The sequence below is a fragment of the Perognathus longimembris genome, chromosome 7 (genome assembly GCF_023159225.1).
Source record: "Perognathus longimembris pacificus isolate PPM17 chromosome 7, ASM2315922v1, whole genome shotgun sequence".
Taxonomy (NCBI): Eukaryota; Metazoa; Chordata; class Mammalia; order Rodentia; family Heteromyidae; genus Perognathus; species Perognathus longimembris.
The window spans coordinates 62,099,928-62,123,857 of NC_063167.1; the positions used below are offsets into that span (position 1 = coordinate 62,099,928).

At 41.7% G+C, this 23,930-nt stretch overlaps 1 protein-coding gene across 2 annotated transcripts in view; it reads right to left on the bottom strand.

The window, feature by feature from the left end:
* The window catches only part of Mcoln2 (mucolipin TRP cation channel 2), a 53,839-nt gene that overhangs the window by 3,476 nt on the left and 26,433 nt on the right, over positions 1–23,930 (bottom strand). For both annotated transcript variants that reach the window (XM_048351679.1, XM_048351678.1), the window contains exons 5-12: positions 18,829–18,913; positions 18,624–18,720; positions 16,355–16,454; positions 11,974–12,086; positions 10,530–10,679; positions 8,560–8,661; positions 8,326–8,448; positions 701–907 (exon numbers count right to left, since the gene is read on the bottom strand). In XM_048351679.1, the coding sequence (XP_048207636.1) occupies positions 701–907; positions 8,326–8,448; positions 8,560–8,661; positions 10,530–10,679; positions 11,974–12,086; positions 16,355–16,454; positions 18,624–18,720; positions 18,829–18,913 (977 nt within the window). The remainder of the gene's footprint in view (positions 1–700; positions 908–8,325; positions 8,449–8,559; positions 8,662–10,529; positions 10,680–11,973; positions 12,087–16,354; positions 16,455–18,623; positions 18,721–18,828; positions 18,914–23,930) is intronic.

Consider the following 23,930-nt stretch of genomic DNA (forward strand, 5'->3'; position numbering starts at 1 on the left):
AACAACCACACCAGGGCCACCGCAGGAACAGAGAACAATCCAGAGGAAAACAGCTGAAAGAAAGCTGGTAGGAAGAGCAGAAGAGTGTGTTGACAGAGGGAAAGAAGGAAATAGTCAAAAGTAGAAAGTTAGAATGTGAATAGTGAGAGCAGATAAGATATTCCACTGTCTTCTCTGTCCACCTAGAATCTTCTGGAATGTAAGCCACTTGCTATACTTTTATGGAAGTTGTCCACTGAGTAGAACAGAGGGCAGTGAGCTTTCCCAGCAGACACAAAGACTCTAGGACCCTGTCCTTCACACTCAAGTGAGGTTGCTTTAATATGGCGGTCAAAGGGCTTTTATCATCAACATGAATGAAGTGTGCCACTATTCAGCTAGTTGTCAAGATGGCTTCTCATCAATTAAACTTATAGGTAGCCAGCTGGGCAGAAACATCAACTGGTAAAGAGAGTAGCAACCTGTCTGCTGGACACCCCAGTTTAGCCCATCCTGACTTATGCTCTTTGTCTTTATCACTGCACTTCCAGCCCTGCCCAACCCAATTGGGATAACAGGGAGATCGTGTAGCAAATGTATGTTGATAATTAGTCTCTAGAGACCAAAAGATTCATTTTCTACACAAGCTAAATACAATGATCATACTTAAGTAAAAGCATGGTATTTTCCTATCCTCTGATCTTACACCGAGTTTGCATACCTTAATAGTGTCATAAGAATCTGTAATCAGCGCAATGAAAAGGCTGAGTATCATGTATATGAAAAGGCTAATGAAGGAATACAAATAAAGGCGGCTGAACAGCCACACTAATACACTCTTCTGCTGGATTTGAGCGAAGGTTGCAAACATGTCGTCACCGTTGACCAGAGAAAACAGGCACTCAGCAACTAGGTTCAGATTTTCAAACTGTAGAGAGAAAACAGAAATTAGCTTCTGAGAGAAGATGCACATCCAACAAAGCAGAATGGGATGGTTAGCTTGTCTTTTTTCAAAGTGGTCTTTTTGCTTTGTTGTCATTGATGATGATGTTTGGTCATAGTGAAAGCATTCCTTTTAAGACAGCCAGAATACCACAAAAATAGGAAACATTCAACTCCCTCCTGTCCACTGTCCTCTCACAGATAAATACTTGACATTTGTCTTGGCTTTTCCCATGCACTTTTAACATGTTTTTACTCCTATTGTCTAACAAATTTGGGTTCTAATTTTTTCTACTTCATATAAACAGCTTTTATTTCAAAATGAAAGGAAAGCAGTGAATCTCCTAAATGAGGGGCCCCAAAAGACTATTGTCCAATGGAGTCTTCTTGGAGAGTGGGTTTTATAATACACTACTCCTCTCATATCTCCTCCCTTGGGCTTTGTGCTGATTGCTTGATGGTTTGCAAAGGCACCATCCTGATCTTTTTTATCGGTTTAATGGGCACCCAGAGCATTATGGGAAGAAGAAGCATTTGAGTGGGAACCCTGCATACTACGGGAACAAGAAGCATCATGATGAGACACATGCTATCTGACACACACACACACACACACACACACACACACACAAACACACACACACATCTTCTTATGTTATTCACACACAGAAAATACAGTTATCTAATAGGCTCCTCCTTGAAAATCCCCAGTTGACCTACTTCTCTGCCACTGGGGACATCATGTCTGCTAATTTGAAGAACAAAGGAACAAAGACTTCTGCAAATGCCTTTTCCTATTGTAGAGTCTAAGGGTTAACATTTTTAAGGCAATGAACTGCCAAACTGCTTTCTGAAAGAACCAGAGTGGTTGTGTACTCTGATCAGCAACCTTTGAAAGTGACTGAGATATAACACAGAACCACAAAATCTTGCTAAATTGTTTGCCATAGTCTTTCCAACATTCATCCAGGTAATTCTAGCACATCAAAAAGTAAAGGATGCCACAAGAGAGGTGTTAAAGAAGAAATAAACATAGCTAATGCCTTCCAATCACCCCTACCTGAATGAATATGTAGGCCAGGAATGGTAGCTCATATCTGTAATCCAAGCACTCATGAGCTGAAGCAGCAAGATCAATAGTTTCAGGCTTGCCCAGGCTACAAAGCATAGTGAGACCTGGTCTCAAAACCAAACCAAATAGACAATAAGACCCCATGGTAGTGCTGAGGTGAGCTGTGCAAAGTAAGTTACACTTAGCACTAGAAGGAGGGGATAGTTGGGCTCAGTGACCCTGGGGTGGTATGGTGCCAAACCACAGGGGCAGTGGTTGGAAGCTGATGTCTTCCCCATGCTGCACAGGACCACACTCTTTCTTCTATATACATCAGGCTTAGTCTAGCCCATAACTAGACACAAGCAAAAGAAATTCTAATCAAAGCAGTAATGCAATCTTATCTTTGTTTCTCAATGTAGCCAATGGCAGGTGCAAACTCTCCTAGAATGGGAACAGTCCCAGGGCAGGATGCCAGTCAGAGGTGACTTAGGAGTCTAGGTGAGAGGGAGAGGCCTGATTGAATGAGAAGAACAGGGAGGAAGTATGTCTGAAGTATGGATAAGTGATGGGGCTAGTGATGGGCTCCATTTTAGACAAGGTGATCTGATGCCCCAGGAATACTAACAGTAGGTAGTTTGGTTGAAGGTGTACACTGGAATTCAGGAGCCAATCCCAGGCCACCATGGAATAAATATCACTCACTGGACCTGGTAGTCAGCAATCCTGGTTTTGAGAGTCTGACCTACTGCCACATCCAATAAAAGCAAACAGCAGGAGCTTAATAAAAATGTCTCTGGAGGTGCTGGGTTAAATATTTGTTAGGTAGGAAAACCTTGTAAGGAGGCATCATAACCTAGTAGGCAAAAGAAAATTTGTTTCTTAGAAACACAGATCAAACCGAGGACTACAGAATTTTGAAGTAAATTCCACCCTCTGGACGTCAGGACTGTATGTGCATGAAGCCAGTGTAGCTTTGAGGAGACTCAGGAAGGCCTGGAGAATGTCTACAACAACATTACTTGAAAGTTGTGTTATTAGTTCACATGCAAAAAAACAAAATCTCCTACCACCCTTACCAGGAAAAAGAGAGCTTTCCTTTCAAATTCTCCTATTTCTGTCATTGAGTCAAAATAATCAAATACTCAAAAACTATGTGCTGAATTTCCTAACAATACTCTCCCATCCATCCCAGGCCTATCCTTCTGTTTCTCTGATTCATCCTTTATACACCACTCTCATGTCAACACTTAATTATAATAATATTATAGGATTATTAAGGAAACTTATTTTTTTAACTCTAGTGTAGGCTTCAGTAAAACATAAACTTTGCAGAACGTGACTCTCAAGTCATTTGAAGTCATTTCAACATCGATATCCATAACCATTATACATCTCCCTCTTGTGTGCACATATGAATCATTTCAAGCCACCAACAAGTGGAAGCAGAGACTTAATAAATTAACTGGTTCCCATTCTGATATTTTTGCACTGCAAGACTTGGCAATGATCAGAGTTCATTTCAGTGACTAAATTCTGTATAAGTATTCTTCAAATATTCCCATGGTAAGGTCCTAATGGGCTTCCAGTTAGAAGGACATGTGTACCAAAACCTGTTTTGACTCTTGACAGAGGGTAAGCCTTGACAAGACTTGATGCCCAGAAGAAATTTCATAAATATTAAAAGGGTATTTCCATAAAAAGTCCCTGTAGATTCTATGGGACCACAAAGAGAATCTAAAGTTCATTTCACTAATGATCATTTGTGATTGAGCCAAAAGGAACTTCTATTTGAATGCAATATAACTTGCAAATAGCTTATGTGGAAGAATGAGCTGCTGGCCAGAATCTCATGTAACATTTAGACAAAATGTTGTAACTGGCTCAGGGATTTTGAGTAAAATCAATTCTTGGCTAAAGCCAGAGGCTTTTAGAATCATAAAAGTGTGATGCAGGACTTGGGGAATCTTACCTGTGCTAACAGCAAAATCAAACAATTTTTCAATGCTTTGGGCTTCTCATTTGTAAAATGGAGACAATGCAAGACTATTGTTTTTGCCTCATACTAGAGAAAACCTTCTAGAAATGTGAAAACCACATTAGAGAAATGCTTAATAATTCAAGGTGAGGTTTGGAAGAACATCAATAGTCTCTAGCCCTCTGGGCCCAGATATCTTCAAAGGGCACAGTGCCAAAGTCCATTAGTGCTGGAGATAAACCAATCAGTAAGACACTTTTCATTCCTTTGTTCCTTTTAGTTGATCCACTGAAATTAAATGTCACAGAAAGACAGGAAGCTAAAATGTTTAAGACTCTGGCTAATTTCAAACAGTCGAAAACCACATTAGTTTTTCTGATATCTCCTCTTTAGAGGTATTTTGTTTGTTTTAGTTATATATTCTTCACACTAAAGGTTGTATGATTCTAAAATACTATGGGGAAATGCTTGCAGTCGTGCTTGGTATTAAAGGGCCGAGGGGAACTCTTGGGGGAGAGGGATCCTGAGCATTTGGATAGTTTAGATAAATTTGAGAGAAATTTTACTGCAAGAGGTAAACCTTCTAAGTTCAGATTCAGAGAAGCAGCAAGGAGAGAAAAGCAGTGCAATACTGGAATTCTTTCACTCTGCTGATCTGTGTACTTCTTGAATTACCTCAAGCATACATGCCCTCAGTCTATCAGCCTGGCTAGAGATGGGGGTGTGTGGTACCTACACAGATCTGCCAGGAAACCCCAGAGACATCTCTCATCCCTGTACTACCCAGGGTTTAAAGGGAAGCTGACATTAAGTGAGACATATGTCTACAAGTCCACTATCCAAAATAATAACCTCTCACCATGTGGGGCTGTGTAGTACCTGACATGTGGGATATCCGAATTGAGATGTTGGTGGGGATACAAAAGATACCATACTGAGTCAAAGACTTAGTCAAAGAGCAGTGTTCTTTTTCACTGCTTACATGCTGAAACAATATTGGATATGCTAGGTTCCATATAATACATAATTTAAATGAATTTCATCTTTTACTATGGCTATTAGAGTATTTTAAAGTCCACACATGGCTCCATTTGTGCTCACATGCCATTTTTATTGGACAGTGCTGACCCAGAGCATCCAAATTTTACCTTGATCTGATGAAAGGGCAAAACTGAGTGTGTGGAAATATCGCTGGACTCAGAAAGCTAATGACATCACTTTCCATCAAGATCTTGATACACATTGAGAAAGATTCTGGGGCTTTTTTCTTACCATTGATCCAGAAGTACAACCCCAATTCTTTTGCAATGTTCTGTTTTAGATTATACCAAGAAAACTTCTATAGAGAACTGGTAAATGCATATGCACTAAGGCCAGGCAGATCAGGGTGTGAATATCATTTCTATCATTTATTATCTGGGTGACCTCAGAAAAATTACCAAATCATTTCTTTCTGTAAAGGATCCTTTCCTATTGTAACATTTTTTTTTTTTTTTGCCAGTCCTGGGCCTTGGACTCAGGGCCTGAGCACTGTCCCTGGCTTCTTTTTGCTCAAGGCTAGCACTCTGCCACTTGAGTCACAGCTCCACTTCTGGCCATTTTCTGTATATGTGGTGCTGGGGAATCGAACCCAGGGCTTCATGTATACGAGGCAAGCGCTCTTGCCACTAGGCTATATCCCCAGCCCCTGTAACATTATTTTTTAAATAAAGGCAAATATTTCCCCACAGGGAAGAAAAAATGGAATGTTGTACTTGTGTTTTATTTTGTTTTGTTGTCAGTTATGGGGCTTGATCTCAGGGCCTGGGCACTATCCCTGAGCTCTTTTCCCCAAGACTAGTGCTCTACCACTTTAAGCCACAGCTCCACTTCCAATTTGGGGGTGATTCATTGGAGACAAGAGTCTCATAGACTTTCTTGCCAAGGCTGGCTTTGAACCATGATCCTCAGATATCAGCCTCCTGAGTGGCTAGGATTACAAGCATGAGCCACCAGTGCCTAGCTGTAATGTTGTAGTTTTCATCTCAAATATCCCAAGGACCGTGTGTTACAGGCTTGGTTTCCAGCCTGAGGCTCTATTGGGGAAGCTGAACCTGTAGGCGCTGGCCTGCCAGGAGGAAGTTAGGTCATCAGGGGTGTGTCCTTGAAGGAATTATTGGAATCTCAGCTTCTTTCTGTCTCCTTTTCATGGTCACTAGATGGTGAAGCACATTTCTCAGCCATTCATGGACACCATGATGTCTTGCCTTGCTACAGGCCCAAATGTAACAGGGCCAAGTGCACATGAACTAAAACCATTAGCTACAATGAATCTTTCAATCTTTCCTCTTTAAATGTTGGTCAATCGTCTCAGGCATTTTTGTCACAGTGACAGTGAGCTGGCTACCAGGATAGGATAGTGAACATAGCAAAAGAGATGAAGACTTAGAGCTACCAGGCCTTACAAACAGCACTTGAGAATGGTAGTCCACATAGTAAAACTCAAGCCACATTAACTGTGCAAATTACGGAATAATTATGGAGTGGGGAACACAGGAAGCCAGTGGCAAAAGAAATAATAATACTGCTTGTCCCAGAGTCTTAGGAGCCAATGAGTTAAAAAGCCAAATTGTTAGGCTCAATATTTATTCCACACAGTGCAACACTGCCCTCTCATGACCAAAACATGCAATAGCTTTCAGAGCCTAAAATGAGGAAGAAAAATGTAAATTTTCATGGACACTACAAAAGTGAGTTATCCAGATCAAAAACACTATATCAAAGAGAAAAAAATTGGGGTGGGGGTGCTGGTCCTGAAGCTTGAACTCAAGGCCTGGGTGCTGTCCTTGAGCTATTTTTTGCTCAAGGCTAACATTCTACGACTTGAGCCACAACTCCACTCTGGCTTTTTGAGGGAGTCCTTTGTAAGGACTTTTTGCCTGGGCTGGCTTTGAACTGTGGTCCTCAGACCTCAGCCTATGGACTATCTAGGATTGCAGGCATGAGCCATCAGCACTCAGCTTCAAAGGAAAATTTTCTTCTTCTTTTCTTCTTCACCTTCAAGGAAGAGATATGGAATTGAAAAATGGATAGTATTATCTAGGTGTACTATTGAATCATAGGTTATCATTTTGATAATTACTCCTATGTTGCAAGTAATAAAAATTGTTATTCCCTCTGGGTTTATTAAATATGACACTTGGAGAAGAAAGCCATGCTGTGCACTTATATTTTAGTAGGACAGCAGAGAAGGTTTGAACTTCAAACTCTCAATTTACTCTGTGGAGTCTGCAACCCAGAGTTGACCACACATTTTGGTTAATACAGCTGTCAATCTCAAAACCTAGGATTGAAGTGCTACCTAAATTTAGTAGCAATTCTTTGCTTTTTATTAAAACCATTTTATCCTTGCAGTGCTCTTGATATTCTCAGAGATGGAATGAGGAAAAAATGCAGCAATGCTGAGCAGAGCTAAGAAGCAAGAGCTAGCTATTGCTATTTGCTGGATTTTGTTATTTTTCTTGTTCCAGTAGCAACAGATCCATGGGAGAAAAATTGTAACTCATAATAACTGCTTGCATTTCTGTGTCATTTCATAAATTATCTTCCAATCAACGTTATCATTTCAAAGCCAGAACATCTAAGTAGAACCTTGATATTGCTGAGATTCCAATGCTGCTATAGCTCAGCAACAGTGTGGAACACAGATTTCAATTTTTAATAAGACACAAAGATGGTATTGTGATCACCTACATTCATTTCAATCAGAAATAAAATGGTTGTTCCAGGCAGAGTCTTTACTTACCTCCATCCTCAGCTAACAAGGATGAAAACCCCAAGGCTTCCAATTAAAAGATCTTATAATACTGTTCTTTTTTATTTATACATTGTTTTGCCATATTGGGGCTTGAACTCAGAGCTTCACTTTCTTGCTTTGCTTTTTCACTCAAGGCTGGTGCTCTATGACTTGAGCCACAGCTTCACTTCCAACTTCTTACTATAATTGGAGATAAGAGTCTCATGAACTTTCCTGTCCTAGCTGGGTTTGTACTATGAGCCTCAGTTGTAATCTTCCTACATAGCTAAGTTTGATTACAAGTGTGAGTACCTGGCTTTTTCCTCTTAACTAAAGAGATCTTGTGTCCTGATACCTCTCAACTGACAATCATCTGGGTGAATGTGTGACCAAAAAAAAAAAAAAAAATAGGCCCAACATCCTAAAGTCACTTCAATATCCTAAAAAAGAGAAGAAAAAGAAATCAAAGCTACAGCTATCTGCACACTGCTGACAAGGGCACATGCTGGAGAGGAGGAGGAAGGAAGAAGGCTGGCGTGGAAGCCTTTTGCAGATGGTCCCAGGCTCTGGGGAGCAGGAGGAAGAAACAGAGCTACACACCTTCTCATGATACGGTCCTAAGACGATCCAGCCACAGAATATATAGCCCAGGTAAATCATGCCAGCACAGGCACAGAACCGGAGGACTTTGGGCAGTGAGGCTTGCATTGTCAAAATGAGCACCTGGGGAGAAAAAGAAGGTCAGATAATGGCCAAGATGGAAAACTTGGTGCTAGAACCCAGTGAAGAGATAGGCATTAATTGCTGGGTTTCTCTCCCTGGCCCAATGCTTACGTTGTATGCTTGGAAGTACCCCAGGTATCTGATGACTCCGACCCACACGAAGAGCGTAGATGTTCCAAGCAAAATGCTGCACAGATCATAATTTGTGAGATACTATGGGGGGAAAAAAGAGATCAGTACAGCATTCTAGTCTAAATGACTTACTTAACTTACTTCCAACTGATGGGGGAGGGGAATAAGCTTTTTCTCCATAGGGGCTACTAAATGTTTTTTAAAAGAAAAATTTAGGACATAATTTAAATGTCTCATTTCCTTTTAGTATTTCAATTGGCTGAACTGTTTTTTTTTCCAAACAAGATTGTGAAATAGAAATTGCATTTACCTCTGACCAAAGTATTAAAGGATATATGTTAACAGCATTTTTAAAATATCAGACAATATAATTCACCTACTTATGCAAGCTCCAATATGACTTGCTGATTTCTCAAGAAATTCTAGCTAGGTGCTAGTGGATCATGCCTGAAATCTTAAGATACTCAGAAGACCAAGATCTGAGGATCAAAGCCAGCATGGGTAGGAAAGTCCCTGAAACATTTTATGTCCAATTAATTACAAAAAAATTGGAAGAGAAGCTGTGGCTCAAATGGCAGAGAACTAACCTTATGCAAAAAGGCTCAGCGACAGTGCCCAAGCCCTGAGTTGAAGCCCCAGGACCAGCACAAAGGGCAGGGGGAGGGAGGGAAGGAAGGAGGGAAGGAGGCAGAGGAAGGAAGGAGGCAGAGGAAGGAAGGAGAAAGAAGGAAGGAAGGAGAGAGAAGGAAGGAAGGAAGGAAGGAAGGAAGGAAGGAAGGAAGGAAGGAAGGAAGGAAGGAAGGAAGGAAAGAAGGAAGGAAGGAAGGGAAATGAAGGAAGGAATTCTAAGTTGCACTAAGGAGATGAGCATGACTCTAATAGACGTGCAACAGGACAACGCTCTGCTAGTTACGAGCTTGCCATACACAAGACCCCAGGGCCTGCAGGACAGCCTGAAGAAAGTTTCACAGACAAATGGGGAAAAGGTGGAACAGAGGCACAATGTTGAGAGCCAACAAGTTATCCTGGAAGAGCAGCATCAGAGCCAGAGCTCAGACAGAGGGACCCCTTGGAAGCCATGCTACAGGGAGGCCACTACATCCCAAGGGGAGACCCAGGTAAACAGGATTGTATCAACAAGACAAACTCTTCCAAAAAAAAAAAGTCACTGTGGAAGCTGTGTAGACAGGGTTTAAAAGACTGAAGACACACGTGCGTGTAGGGCTGGGACTGGGAAAGGTGAGAGAGCACAAGGGCAGGGGTGACATGGAACAGGCAAGATGCATGGCACTCATCTGACTCACTAAATTGAAGCACTTTTGTACAACTACTTAAATCTTTTTTAATTGAGATAACATTGAAGACAAGAAAGCAGCAAGGAGGCTAAACACAGGCCAGAGAAGCCAAGAAAGGCAAAGATGGGGCAATGCATGTGCTGTAGCCTTGATGAGTTCTGGCAATGATGATGGGCCACAGCATGAGGGAAGAAAGAATCAGAAATGAGTCCCGAGATCAAATCAGCTCATTTGCACAGCAGGCCAAGCATCCATAGATACCCAAGGGCTCATGCACTCCCCATCCATCAGGGCATCCAGCATCACAGATCGTCACCACTGAGGCACACATACATTCAGGGGGACTGACTGGTTTGTGGGTCACTTAGTCTTTTTGCAACTATAACAAACGTGAAGCCCAATAGCCGATCATCTCCCACTTCAGTTACTCTTGTGAAGATGCCACACATTTCCTAGAGACCTCATAGGGCTGGCACAGACCTCCAGCTGCCGTATCCCCTTCCCAAGGCAGCAGGTAAGAGGACAGCTTACTGTGTGGGTGTGAGGAAAGAGCAAGAGTGAGAATCAAACTACCCTCGGGAAGGACATTATACCTGGAGATGCCTGAGGTCATCCAAAAGAATCAAAAGTGATTGCAAATGCCTTGCCCCTCACCTTGACTTTAATTTCCATTTTTAAGATGGATCCAATGATGGTCATCAGGTCACTAATTATCACCAGGACATACCACCCACTGATGAACTCCCACTGGTTGGCATCGCACACTTGTTGCTTGTACTTCTTCAGGAAGACATTTTGAAATTTCTGCAGCAAGTATTTAAAAATTATTTCTTATAAAGCACTCTCTCCCCCTGTGTTACTGACGGATCATTTCACATGTGTGAAATGATCTTTCCTCCATCATCTGTACACTTGCTAATTAAACTAAAACTAAAGACCTATGCTCTGACTTGAACCAACATTCATCAGGACAACTAACACATAGTATGTCCCACACACTTTATGTTATCAATTCATCTGAACCAACAACACCCTGTAAATTAGGAACTAGAAAGTCCTGTCTCCCAGCTAAGGGAACTGAGGTACAGAGGACCCAAGCCTGGACCTGCAGGAGTGCTCTCTATGTTGTCTCCATTCTGCTGGAAGAGACAGCACCTTAACCTTGGGCTTAGAATATCAGCCAAGTTAGTGGAGGCATAGGAGACTCATGCCTGGAATCCTAGCTACTCAGGGACTGAGGTCTGAGGGCCACTGAGCAGAAAAAGCCTGTGAGACTCTTATGCCCAATTTACCAGAAAAAAAGTGCAAGTAGAGATATAGCTCAAGTGGCAGAGCACTCGTCTTGAGAAGAAAACCTAATCAAGAGCATGTAGCCCTGAGTTCACGCCCCAGTACAGGCACAAATAAAATAAGGTTGGAAGGCAGTCAAGAGAGGTGGGTAGATATTTACAAGTCAACTTGACAAAAGTTCTCCATCAAGGAAAACAGAATGAAGACTATCCTTGCTCACAAAGGCATTCCCACAACTTCCCATGTCCTCTGATTCCAGCAGGACTTATCATGAATGCCACAACTGGAAGATCGGTGGGGAGCTACAGCATAGACCCCCTGGAACCCCAAAGGTAAAAAGGTCAGATGAAACTTGGGGAGAATTTTTCAACTATTTTAAAAATAGAATTAAAGCATTTTAAGTTCATTAGAAACCATTTACCATCCATCCTTCCCTGTCAAAATGAATTCTGATTTGAAGACAAAAGATGAAACCTACACACGCTGTTACTTTTTTTTGAGATCACTCCTACAGCCAAAAAGTCTCATGTATTCTGGAAATATCCAAAAGCTCAAGAGTTCACCACCGTAAAGCACCTGAATATATTCCCTAGCTCAGCCTTAAGGGGAAAATGATCTGGTTTGCTCTGGCATAACCAGAGCTTTTTCTTATTTCCTATGTTGGAAGCTGACTAGTGTCCCACCTAGGGCCATCACTTAAAGAAATTATTGTGTCCAGGGGTACCAGAAGGCCAGAGTAGCCCAACATCAGTTAGGGAGCCTTGAAATGGAGACCAAGAGGGGAAGGAGTTAAAGCAAACAGACTTACCTTCTGTAACCTCAGAGCAAGAACAATGGACCTTGTGCACAAGATAAGAGATGCAAGGCAAATCACAATGACGGATGCATCAAAGAGCAGGACATACTGAGTATTTTTCTGAACTAAAGAGCAAAACAGAAAGCAAATGTTAAACACACCTCCACTGAGAATCACCTTCAATCAAAATGGACAACTGAAAGGAAATGTAAATGAAATAAAAAGTTTGGTCTGCAGCTAAAAGGAAATGGTAAATTCAGAAACAATTTACACTACATTCATTTCCAAGTCCACAAAAAAAGTGAAAACAGCTACTGAGGTAAAGAGGAATACATTTAAAAACATACGAACAGTCAATAAATGCACCAAAATAATTTATAAATATTTACTGTAGAAGAGGATACAGTAGAATGTGACTCATTTTTCTCTATTCAAATGGTTGAAACTTCTAACATACTGTGAGTTTCTTCACAAAAAACCATTAACAGTGGACATCCAGTCTGCATTTCAAACTCTACCACTCAGCCTTGTGCAGATTCATGCCTGCAATCCTAGCTACTCAGAAGGCTGAGGTCATGGTTTGAAGCTGCCCAGGCAGAAAAGTCTGTGAGAGTCTTATCTCCAATTAGCCACAAAAAGCAAGAAACACAGCTATGGCTCAAGTGGTAGAGAGCCAGCCTTAAGTGAAAAAGCCAAGCAATGGGAAATGGAGCTATGCCTCCAGTGGTAGAGCACTAGCCTTGAGCAAAAGAAGCTAAGGGACAGCACCCAGACCCTTGGTTCAAAGCCTTATGACCAATACAAAAATAAAGAAAAGGAAACAAAATAAAAATCACCACCACTCAGAATCCTCAACTCTGATTCTCAATCTCTCTGGGAGCTTTTCTGTACACAGAGGAAAAGAACTTCTTGGAGTAGAAGATGATTGGAAGGAGAGAGGTAATTGGGTTTTTATTTGAAATACACAGTCCCAGTGAATCTATGCCAAAGAGAGATGGACCTATACTCTTCGTTTCTCTCAAACCTCATGGTGACATCCCACATTTCAAACATTCCTTCGCCTGTCTGCTTCCCACCTTCTTTCTCTATCTCCCCTGCAGCCCTTGTTCCTGTCTCAGGAACTTGGTTCATGCTGGTGTCTCTGCCAGGGACAGCGCCTCTTCCCTACACACAACAGGTTCTGATCATTCGTTTCATCATCAAGCTTCAGATTAAAAAGCTGGATGAGGGGCTGGGTATATGGCCTAGTGGCAAGAGTGCTTGCCTTGTATACATGAGGCCCTGGGTTCAATTCCCCAGCACCACATATACATAAAACGGCCAGAAGTGGCGCTGTGGCTCAAGTGGCAGAGTGCTAGCCTTGAGCAAGAAGAAGCCAGGGACAGTGCTCAGGCCCTGAGTCCGAGGCCTAGGACTTGCCAAAAAAAAAACAACAAAAAGCTGGACGAAATTCCCATCTCTCTAAGTCTTGCCTATATCTTTTCAGAGCCCCATGACTATACACATGGATGGTCTCTTTCACTCTCCTCTGTGTGACAGCCATGAACTTCACAATGACATCCTCAGAGACATCTCAGCATGAAGCACAGAGGCAGGAAAGTGCAGGAAGGAACATGACATCTGAAGCCTGACAGCCTAGGTACACTCAGAAGGTGGGGCGCATTGGGAAAGCTACTTAACTTCTGAGTCTCTGTTTCCTCATCTGCTAAGTGGTGACAATAATGAAATCTACCTCATAACGTTACTGTGAAGGTGACACAAGTTTTTTCCTAGAGCAGCCCTAGGAAAACAATAATACCAGACACTCATTGTGCTTGTGTGTGTGTCACACCTGTTCTGGTCATTCGGGGCCTGTACACTGTCCCTGAGCTTTTGCACTCAGGGCTAACACTCTACTACTTGACCCACAACTCCACTTCCGGCTAAGCACCAAAGATAAGAGTCTCACAGACTTTTCTGCCTGAGCTGGCTTTGAACTGACATCCTTGGACCTCACTCTCTTGAGTAGCTAAGATTATAGGTATGAGCTGCCAGTGCTCAGCTGTGCTCAGTATTTTATCATTCAATATTCATCTGTGTACCCTGAAAACACTGCAGGAAGGAATAGGAGAAACACTTGGGCTCCTTGGCACAGGTAGAAACTTTCTTAATAAAGGCCCAGAAACCCAACAAATCAAAGAAAGGTTGGTCAAGTGGAATTGCATCAAACTACAGAGCTTTTGCAGGGCAAAGGACATAGCTTTCAAGATAAATAGAAAGCCCACAGATTGGGAGAAGATCTTCACTAGCCATACAACAGACAAGGGCCTCATATCTAACAAATACTTAGAACTCAAAAAATTAAATGCCCACAAAACAAATCCTCCAAGAAACAACTACCTCCTTAAATAAATGGGCTAAAGACTTAAAGAGAGACTACTCTGGAAATGAGAATGGCCAAGAGGCACATGAAGAAGTGCTCAACATCACTGACCATAAAAGAAATGCAAATCAAAAACACATTGAGATTCCACCTCACCCCAGTAAGAATCTCCATTATCAAGAAAACTAAAAATAACAGACGCTGGCAGGAACATAGCCAAAAAGGAACCCTACTATATTGTTGGTGGGAGTGTAAACTTGTTCAATCACTCTGGAAAGCAGTTGTGTCTTTTTATTTGTTTGTTTGCTTTGAGATGGAATCTAGAGAACTTTTCTGCCCAGGATGATTTGATCTACTAGTCCCCAGATTTTAGTCTTTTCAATAGCAAGGATTACCTGGATTTTGTTTGTTCTCTTTGTTTTATTATTTCCCTTGAATTACTGAAAAGAGTAGTTTTTTGTGTTTGAAAAGTATTTTAATAATGTATTTATTTATTGTCAAAGTTATGTACAGAGGGATTACAGTTTCATATGTAAGGCAGTGCGGACATTTTTTAGTATTTTTATAAACAAAGTAATTACTTTCTTACTCCCTGGAAACTATGTTATTCTACAGGAATGACCTCCAAATTTAGGTTTGTAGAACCCAGAAAGATACCTTGAAATATGACCAAGGAAGTCCCATGTGTTCCATGCCACCCTTCCAAAGGCCACCTCTGGCCTCCTAAATTTACCACCCCCTTCCCTGTGATAAATACCATTTTACATCCTCTCAGTGGGGACTCCTGTCCACTTACTCTTCCACAAACTACTTTGCTTATAAATTCAAGTCAGATGAAGTAATCAGTAACATAGTCCAACCTCATAAAAGGCTAGATGAAATTTACAAATGAGAGGAAATCTTTGATTTGAGGCAAAACAGGGGCACAGGAAGCTGCAAGGGTGTGAAAAGACCACCAAATATTTTGGAAATGGCATAAGGAGCCCACTAGGTGACACCCCTGCCCTTGTCTCACTTTCCCCCAAACCAGGGTCATATCAGCCCACCAGATTGCTTCACCTACAAGGGAGAAAACCTATTTCCTAAAATTGTTTTTAAACTTTCAGCCTTTAAGGCTTTCCCGTCCCTCACTTTAAATACATATTCTCCTAGTGACGGAGCACAAGCATGTTAGCGACTCTTCTCAGCCTTCTGGGAGGCTTGTGCTTCTTGCTGTTGGCCACAGGAGGGAGCCCGAGATCCCAATGTTCTAAGAAACTCTTATTCTGGCAACAAGTTTAACCCACAGGTTGATTCTAATATCTGAAGTCTGTATTTGGACTTGGAATATACACATCTGATAGGTGTCTGTGAGAGAAAATGGTGTCTACAAGAGAAGAACCAGTTTTCATAGAAAACAAAAACTGTATTCTGATACAGAAAACTTTTTAAAAAAAAATCAAAAGCATTAGGCTATAGTTTACAACTGAAAGGTAGAAAGGTTGGGACTCTCTTAAGTAAACAAAACAGGTTATGAAACTCATTTTTAACTAACTTCCAAAAACCCAGAGTAGAGCTGTTGCTCAAGTGGCAGAGCACTAGCCTTGAGCAAAAAAGCTCAGGGACAGCTCCAGGCCTAGTACCTACAGGAAAGAAAGAAAGAGAAGAAAGGAAAAGAAAAGAAGGAAGGAAGGAAGGGATGAAGGGAGGGAGGGAGGGAGGGAGGGAGGAAGGAAGGAAGGAAGGAAGGAAGGAAGGAAGGAAGGAAGGAAGGAAGGAAGGAAGGGAGTTCAAAAGTATAGGCATGGTAAATTAACCCAGGAACTGAACACCTGTGCTCCTAACCTCCCAGTCCCACTACCTCTCCTCAAGAGATGTGTAATAAGCAATTGCTGTATAAACAGAAGTATATAACTATAAATGTTTGCTATGGCTTTCAAGAACCCTTTCTTCCTATCATCAGTCAAATCAACCACTTAAATTCTCCAAATTCCAAGCTAAAGTGTTAAAACCCATCCATGGGCCCCGGGGCCAGGCATGGTGCATACTCACTGGATCCAGACATGTTCAAGGCTTTACATTCCTCAATACTGGCATCACTGTCAAAGTAGATTTTGATTTTGCCACTATGAGCTTTATTATCGAAGGTAATCTGAAGATACAAGGAGAGTGAAAGGTTATAGCCCAGCAAGAGATAGAACATATTAGAGCAACTGAGCTTTAAAACTCAGCCTGATCCAAAGAGAATCATACTGCTGAGAATGTCCCCCTTATGGGATTTCTTCACAATTTTCTATTGTTTATGAAGAAAATTGTTTGCAGGGTAAGTACAGGAAGTCCTACTGACTGTAGATTTCCACTGTCTAGTTTAGAGAAATCCTGGAGCAAAGTAGCTGACTAGTCCCAAGAACTAAAATAAAAATGTACCAGTCTTTGACAAGAAAAGACACTGCCTTTAATTATTCCCCTGAATGGAACTGAAGAATACCTTTTATCAATTTAGTCCTTTGGACATAAAAACTTAGGTTTTTATTAGAATATTCTGTTCACTTCCAGAGGTATGTACCATGCTTTCAGAAATGACAGCATTGTTCCAAACAAAGATTGCCAATTGCCTTTAATCCTTCCACATCAAAAACTTTATTTTAGTCATCTGAATCATGTAAAGTTTATAGAAGACATAAGCTGTACACTGAGTTGTTTGTAGCGTGGACATATTAAAACAATTTTGAGATTTCACAAACGAAAGAACTTGGAGAGCTGGATGTGGGGGTGATCAACTCCACACCTCTCTGAGCACTGGAAACAAGCCACATTATTTGCAATCCAACACCATCACAAAAACCAAACCAGAATCCAAAGAGTTAAGTCCTATCAGTCCCATTTCTCTATATCTAGCAGCTAGGGCAGATCTCTGTACCAAATCCTTTCCCCTAGAGGAGCCCTTGAAGTATTTCCCTCAAGCCTTCAGAACTTTAAGTAGAGAGAAATATAAAGGATAAATTAAAAAGAAAATAAAAACCCAAAGCATCTGATTTAAGGCACAATGTCTACCAAATTATGAAAAGAGCCATCAGTGCCCTTGACGTTGTGAAGCCAACCCCTCCCTGCTCCTCTCCTATCTCTGTTCTTGTCACTCTAGACATTCCCAGCACTTCCTGCTCACCACAGGGAGGTTAACCACCATCTCCTCAGCCACTGATGTGCTCCCCTGTCACATACTGCAATTTCAGGGTGTCCTCTGACTCCCAATGCAAACTTGATGAGGAGGTAAGGCCTACTAAGAGGTGGTGAGGTCTTGGCAGCTCTGCTTTCATGAGTGGATCAGTCGTTACTATGGACAATGCTAGTTATCATGAGTGGATTGTCCATAAAGACAGCCTTCTTTTGTTCTTTCATGTGTGCTCATGTGTGCTCTCTGTCGTCATGTGATGCCTTTGGCCATTCTGAGACATGACAAGGCCTTCCCCCAGAGGTAGCCCCTTGCGCTGTCCTCCCAGTCTCCAGAATTGTGGGGGAAATAATTTCTCTTGTTTATAAATCACCCAATCTGTTGTAGTCTGTTATAGCTGCAGACAAGAACAAGAGAGAAAAAGGAAAAAAAAGAAAAGAAAAGAAAGGAGACAGAAACTGCAGGAAATCAGGAAGCAGCTTGCCCTCCCCATGGCGGTGAGCAGCCTCTATTGCCTGAGCTTCCTGCCCAAATAAAGAAGAGAAAACACAGCTCCTTCTCACAATGGATCAAGAGGGGTAGTTTCAGCCTTGTGGTTCAAAATCATTTACAAAAACCTTCCTCTGAAGCTGGAAAAAAGCATTACCATGAATATTTCCTTTAATGTCATAGAGGAATAGCAGGTTAAGGGCAATCTGACAACTATTTTCAAGTCATACATCTGCTTTTATAAATTGGGACCTACTTGCTCCATCTATAGAAGTAGCAGCCTCTCTACAACAATGACACCACAAATGATTAGTAAACACAACCAAATATAAGTTGGTGTGATTTCTACTTTCTACCTACTAAAGGGGTATAGAAGAATATGTGAAGTAGCCTAGTGTAACAAACATTTAGCTGGGCACAATGGCTCATGACTGTAATTCTAGCTACTCAGTAGGCTGAGATCTGAGGATTGTGGTTTGAAGCCAGCCCAGACAGAAAAGTCCATGGGACTCATAAATAATTAACTACCAAAAAAGCCAGAAGTACAACTGTGGCTCAAGTGGTAGAGTCCAGCCTTGAGCAAAAAAGTCTAAGTACAGCATCCATGCCTTGAGTTCAAGGAACACACACACACACACACACACACACACACACACTTGCCTTATTTCGAAAGACATAACAATCTGGTAACTCGTGGGACTGAATTGCCTGTAGGTCAATGCCTTTGAGGTGAAAGGAGATTTCAACTTGTAAGAGCCTAAATAAAATATATGAAAAGGTGTGCGTTATCATAATCTGACAAGTCTACTCTCCCTGCTCCCCCAACTCTCATCACCTGGGAGACAGGCCTTGAGCGTGTACTTACCGATAAAATTCCAGTGTGAAGAATTGGAGCTGCTTCCAGTCCTGGGGCACACTGGAAAGCGCCTGCAGGTCTAAGTGAACACAATCTAGAGCAGTAGAAGAACAAGAAAGGACTACTTCACAATTCAAGGCCCAAACTGATGAGCAAAAGTAGCAGGATACATAAAATGTTTCAAAACATCTCCCCAGAAAAAATACTACTTACAACAAGAAGATGAAAACCTTTCCGTGAACAAAGCTAACATCCCAGTCACAAGATGAACTGAGGACACGGTGCTTCTGTGCACCCTTGCCCCCAAATGCATGAGGAAACAGCAAGGCTCCCTCACAGTAAGAGACAATCAAACTGTATTTGTCCAGATTGTGTGGAGGACATGGCTTTAAAACTAGAGCACTTACCTAGCATTCATAAAGCCCTCACTACAATCCTTAGACCTCCCTCCCCTCACCACACACACACCAAAGAGAGAGAGAGAGAGAGAGAGAGAGAGAGAGATCAGTCAGGCACCCAGTGGCTCATACCTGTAATCCTAGCTATTCAAGAGGCTGAGATCTGAAGATTGTGGTTCAACGCCAGGTCTAGGCAAGAAAGCCCATGAGACTTTGTCTCCGATTAACTACCAGAAAAGCTAGAATTGGAGCTGTAAACCAAGTGGTAGAAGGCCAATACTGAGCAAAGAAGCTCAAGGATAGCATCCAGGCCCTGAGTTCAAGCCCCGGGACTGACACCCACAAAAATTCAAGATCATAAAAGAAAGAAATGCATATTCAAGTAACTTTACCTTAGCCCAGATTGAAGGAAACCATAAAAATCTGACAACTTATTGTGACACGTGATCCTGACAGCAGGGGGTGGGGACAAAATATTTTTTGTTTTCAAAAACTTTAGGACAACTGATGATGTATGGAGCAGGCTTGTAGACTGTAGTGTTGCACCAAAGTTAACTCCTTATCTTGAACACTATACAGTAGTTAGTGTTGTTCTGTGGAAGATATGCACACTGAAGAATTTGGAGGAAAGAAACAGCATAATTGCTTTCAGGAGAAACAGTTATACATAGAATTAATGGGAACGAACCTCCTATAACGTTTATTTTATTACTGTGTGACCAAACACTGGTGCTTTCCAAAGCAGGAAGGCAGGAAGGCTGCAGGTTCGCACCTGCCATGGTCAGAAGAGCATGTGGCAGAATTGGTGTGAGCTGCACATGGTGGGCCCCATCAGGTTAGGGCTGTGCCTTCCTGGCAGGCAGTGTGTGACATGGAGCAGTCAGGACCTTATGCAGGCCTGGCACCCAGTCTGTCCTCCGGATCTCAGTACACTCCAGTATATACAGTGCAGTATAGGTCTTATGTGTCTTCATATTGAATGCCCTGCTTTGACCTTCAAAGTTACCTTGTGAGATATGTACCATAGTTACCATTTACAGATGAACAAACCGCAGCAAGAAACTTCCTCAATGTCACACAAGTAGTTGGTGTCTAAACAACACTTAAATATACCTGTTCTTTGGTTTTAGATCCTAAGTATCACTGGGGGTGGCCTCTGAGCATGTGTGTATTTCTACTACTGAGGATTGAACGCAGGGCCATGTGGATACCAGACAAGCACTTTGTCCCTTGCCTCTCTCCCAGCCCCTTTGGTTTCATATTTTGTTTCTGAGGCAAAGTCTCTGTTAGCTCTGTCAGGGTTGGCCTCAAATTCTGCACTCTCCTGCCTCTACCTCCCGAGTAGCAGGGATTACAGGAATGTGACACCATCATGTAAAAAGGCAAGGCTTTTAGAACATCAAGGAGCTAGGCTCCCTCCTTGACTCATTCATTTCTTCAGGGAATATTTGCTGAAGCAAGCCAGGCCCTGAGGTAGGTTCTGAGGTAAAGCAATGAACAAGACAGACTTAGCTACTGCCAACATGGCACTCACCTCCTTATGGGGAAGCTAAACAACACATCGAAAACATAGACAAGAGAATTCTAGTTAAAGTAAAGATGGTGAAGATGGAATGAAGTCACTTTAGGAAAGCTTATCACAGAGGTACATTCAAGATGCTGAAGTTGCTGAAGAGAAATGAACTAGTTGGAGTACAGATGCCAGGAAGGGGAGGGCACTCCAGGCCTCCAAACAAGCAGTAAGGAATCCAAGCAAGACAGAGCCTGGCTTGTTCCAGTAACAGAAAGGATACTAGAACAGAGAACTAGGGATGGAGCTGTGGAGAGGTGAGTGTAGCAGGTGTTAGTTCCCATAGGGAGCTGTAGGTTTGATTCCAAGTTGAATGAGAAGCCATCACTAATTTTGAAGCTAAAGCTGGACAATTAGTAGCTCATGCTGTGATCCTCACTACTCAGGAGTCTGAGAACTGAGGATCATGTTTCAAAATCAGCCTGGACAGAAAAGTGTGAGACACATCTTCAATTAACCACCAAAAAACCAGAAGCAGAGCAGTGGCTCACGTAGTAGAGCACCAAACTTGAGCAACAATGCCAAGGGAACAAACATGAAAGGACCTAAGTTCAGTCCCAGTACTGACAATTAGAATAGTAACAATAATAATAATAGCAATAATTTGAAACTAGGATGTGATTTGACCCAATTGTAGTTTTTTTTTAAATACCACTATGGTTAATGTAGGCTAGGGAAGGGATGGTAAAGGTTGTTTTTTTTTTTTTTTTGGCCAGTCCTGGGCCTTGGACTCAGGGCCTAAGCACTGTCCCTGGCTTCTTCCCGCTCAAGGCTAGCACTCTGCCCACTTGAGCCACAGCGCCGCTTCTGGCCGTTTTCTGTATATGTGGTGCTGGGGAATCGAACCTAGGGCCTCGTGTATCCGAGGCAGGCACTCTTGCCACTAGGCTATATCCCCAGCCCGGTAAAGATTTTTTTAATGGAACCTTACATTTAGAGATATGGAACCTCTCTGATTCCATTAACTTCATACTCTCTATAAAACTTGCCTTAGAAGATTGCTTAGTGTCCAAGTTTTGAATTATTTCATTATTCTAGAGGTCCTGTTTACACAATACTTGGTCAGAACTTTCTCTGAAGCCTAGCTGACCTTCTACTACAGTCTTCTCTACTCTGAAAACAACAGGAAAAATGATGGTAGAGTCACCATGCCTCATGTTAAGAACACATGGAAAGAAGTCCATAACAAACTGATAAGAGTAAACAAAAATAAAACACTTTTTAAGGTGAACACCTTTAATCCAAATACCCAAAATCTGGAGCTCTCTCAAAATCTGAAGCTTTTTGAGTTCTCACTTGATAAAAGTGGAAAATTCCACACCTGATCTCACACAATGGTAACTGTCAAAATGCAGATAGACTAAAAATGTTGCAATGAAATGACTTTCTGGTTGTATGTATGAAACATTAAAGAACTTCATGTTCAAATTTGAGTCTCATCCCAAAGATGTTTTTGCATTACACTCATGTAATAATTGCAAAAATCTGAAGAAAAGAAACACTTCTGGTTCCAGGAATTTTGGTATACTGAACCTGTACTCAAATGACAACCACTTAACTGTTGAGAAAAATTTTGACAGAATTCATAACAGTTGTGTGTGCTGGTCGTGGAGCTTGAACTCAGAATCTGGGCACTATCCCTGAGCTGTTTTGCTCAAGGTTAGCACTCTATCACTTGAGCCACAGCTACACTTCCAGGTTTTTGCTGGTTAATTGGCGATAAAAGTTTCATAGACTTTTCTGCTGGCTAGCTTCAAACTGTGATTCTAAGATCTCAGCCTCCTGAGTAGCTAGGATTATAAGTGTGAGTCCCCGATGCCTGGCATAACAGTCCTTTTAACAAGACAGAACTCGAAAGCTGTACTTCTATTGATTGGTTTATTAATTGATTGATTGTACTGGAGTTTGAAATAAAGACTTCAAGACTGCCTGGGCAGGTGCTCTATCACTTGAACCACTTGTCCCATGAGGGAAAGCTACCCTTCAGAGGTAGAATAGGAAGCATGAATTAAGGCAAACACTTACTTGATCTATGCAATCAGTGATGCAACTAAGTATAAACTCACCAGAAAAGCTGGGAAGTAGTTTCATCTCTGCATTTAACACAGTCTATTAGTAGCAAAGAATGTACACTTTGAGTAGCTAATCTGAGATAGTTTCAACCAATACACATTACTCAAACTATAATGCCTCCTCAATGAAACCAAATTCAATTTGTATTTACTATCATCCAATATATCTAAGAAAAAAGGGCCTAAAACCAAGTCCCATGAATTTTTAGTATCTTTTTCATACACTGAAAGGTTCTTGATGAATTATACTTAATAAGGTAAAAAAAAAATTACAGTTGACCTGTTTAAGTTCAAATCAATGAACCTCTCTACATTTATTCAAAATGGTGTCATATTCTTATAGAGAGAAAATGAACAATAGCACCGCTGTGTGGTGGTCAGGAAATAAATACATCCTGTTCCCATCCCTGCCAGTCCTGCGCAGCCTTTAGATATTGACTTTGGCCAAACTTCTTTAACCGATTTTTTAAAAGTCACTTGAGAAAAACAGCATGTGAGCCAGTGGCAAACATTGTCTGTTGTATCCAATTTGAGTGGCACCTTTTAAAAAGGCAAATACATGACCTAGGGCAGGGCCTACATGAAGTAGCGGGGGATCGGAATGGCTTTGAGCCCCATCTCTCACATCTTCCCAATCTTTGTCACAGAGTCACAGGGTGCATGGCTGAGCACCCAGGTTAAAGGAGTATCATGTCGGTGTGGCAGGCTGCAGAACCAAGCACCTCTCCTCAAAGGGGTCTCTGATGGACACCTGGAACCAGACAGCACATGGCCTCAATGTACGGCTTAGGGGCTACCTCTTTCAGAATCAAGAACTTAGAATGCATGCTCATATAGATAAACTGAACAGGCATTCAGAAACAGAGATAAAAACCTCTGTGCTACAGGAATGTCCTCTTCTATGCTACCAAGATACCTTAAGATCAAAAAGTCATATATGGCCAAATGATTCGTTTATTTAATGAACACCATTCTATCATAGCTCTACATGCTCATGCTTGTAATCCTAGCTTCTCAGGAGGCTGAAATCTCAGGATTATGATTCAAAACCAGCCCAGGCAGAGAAATCTA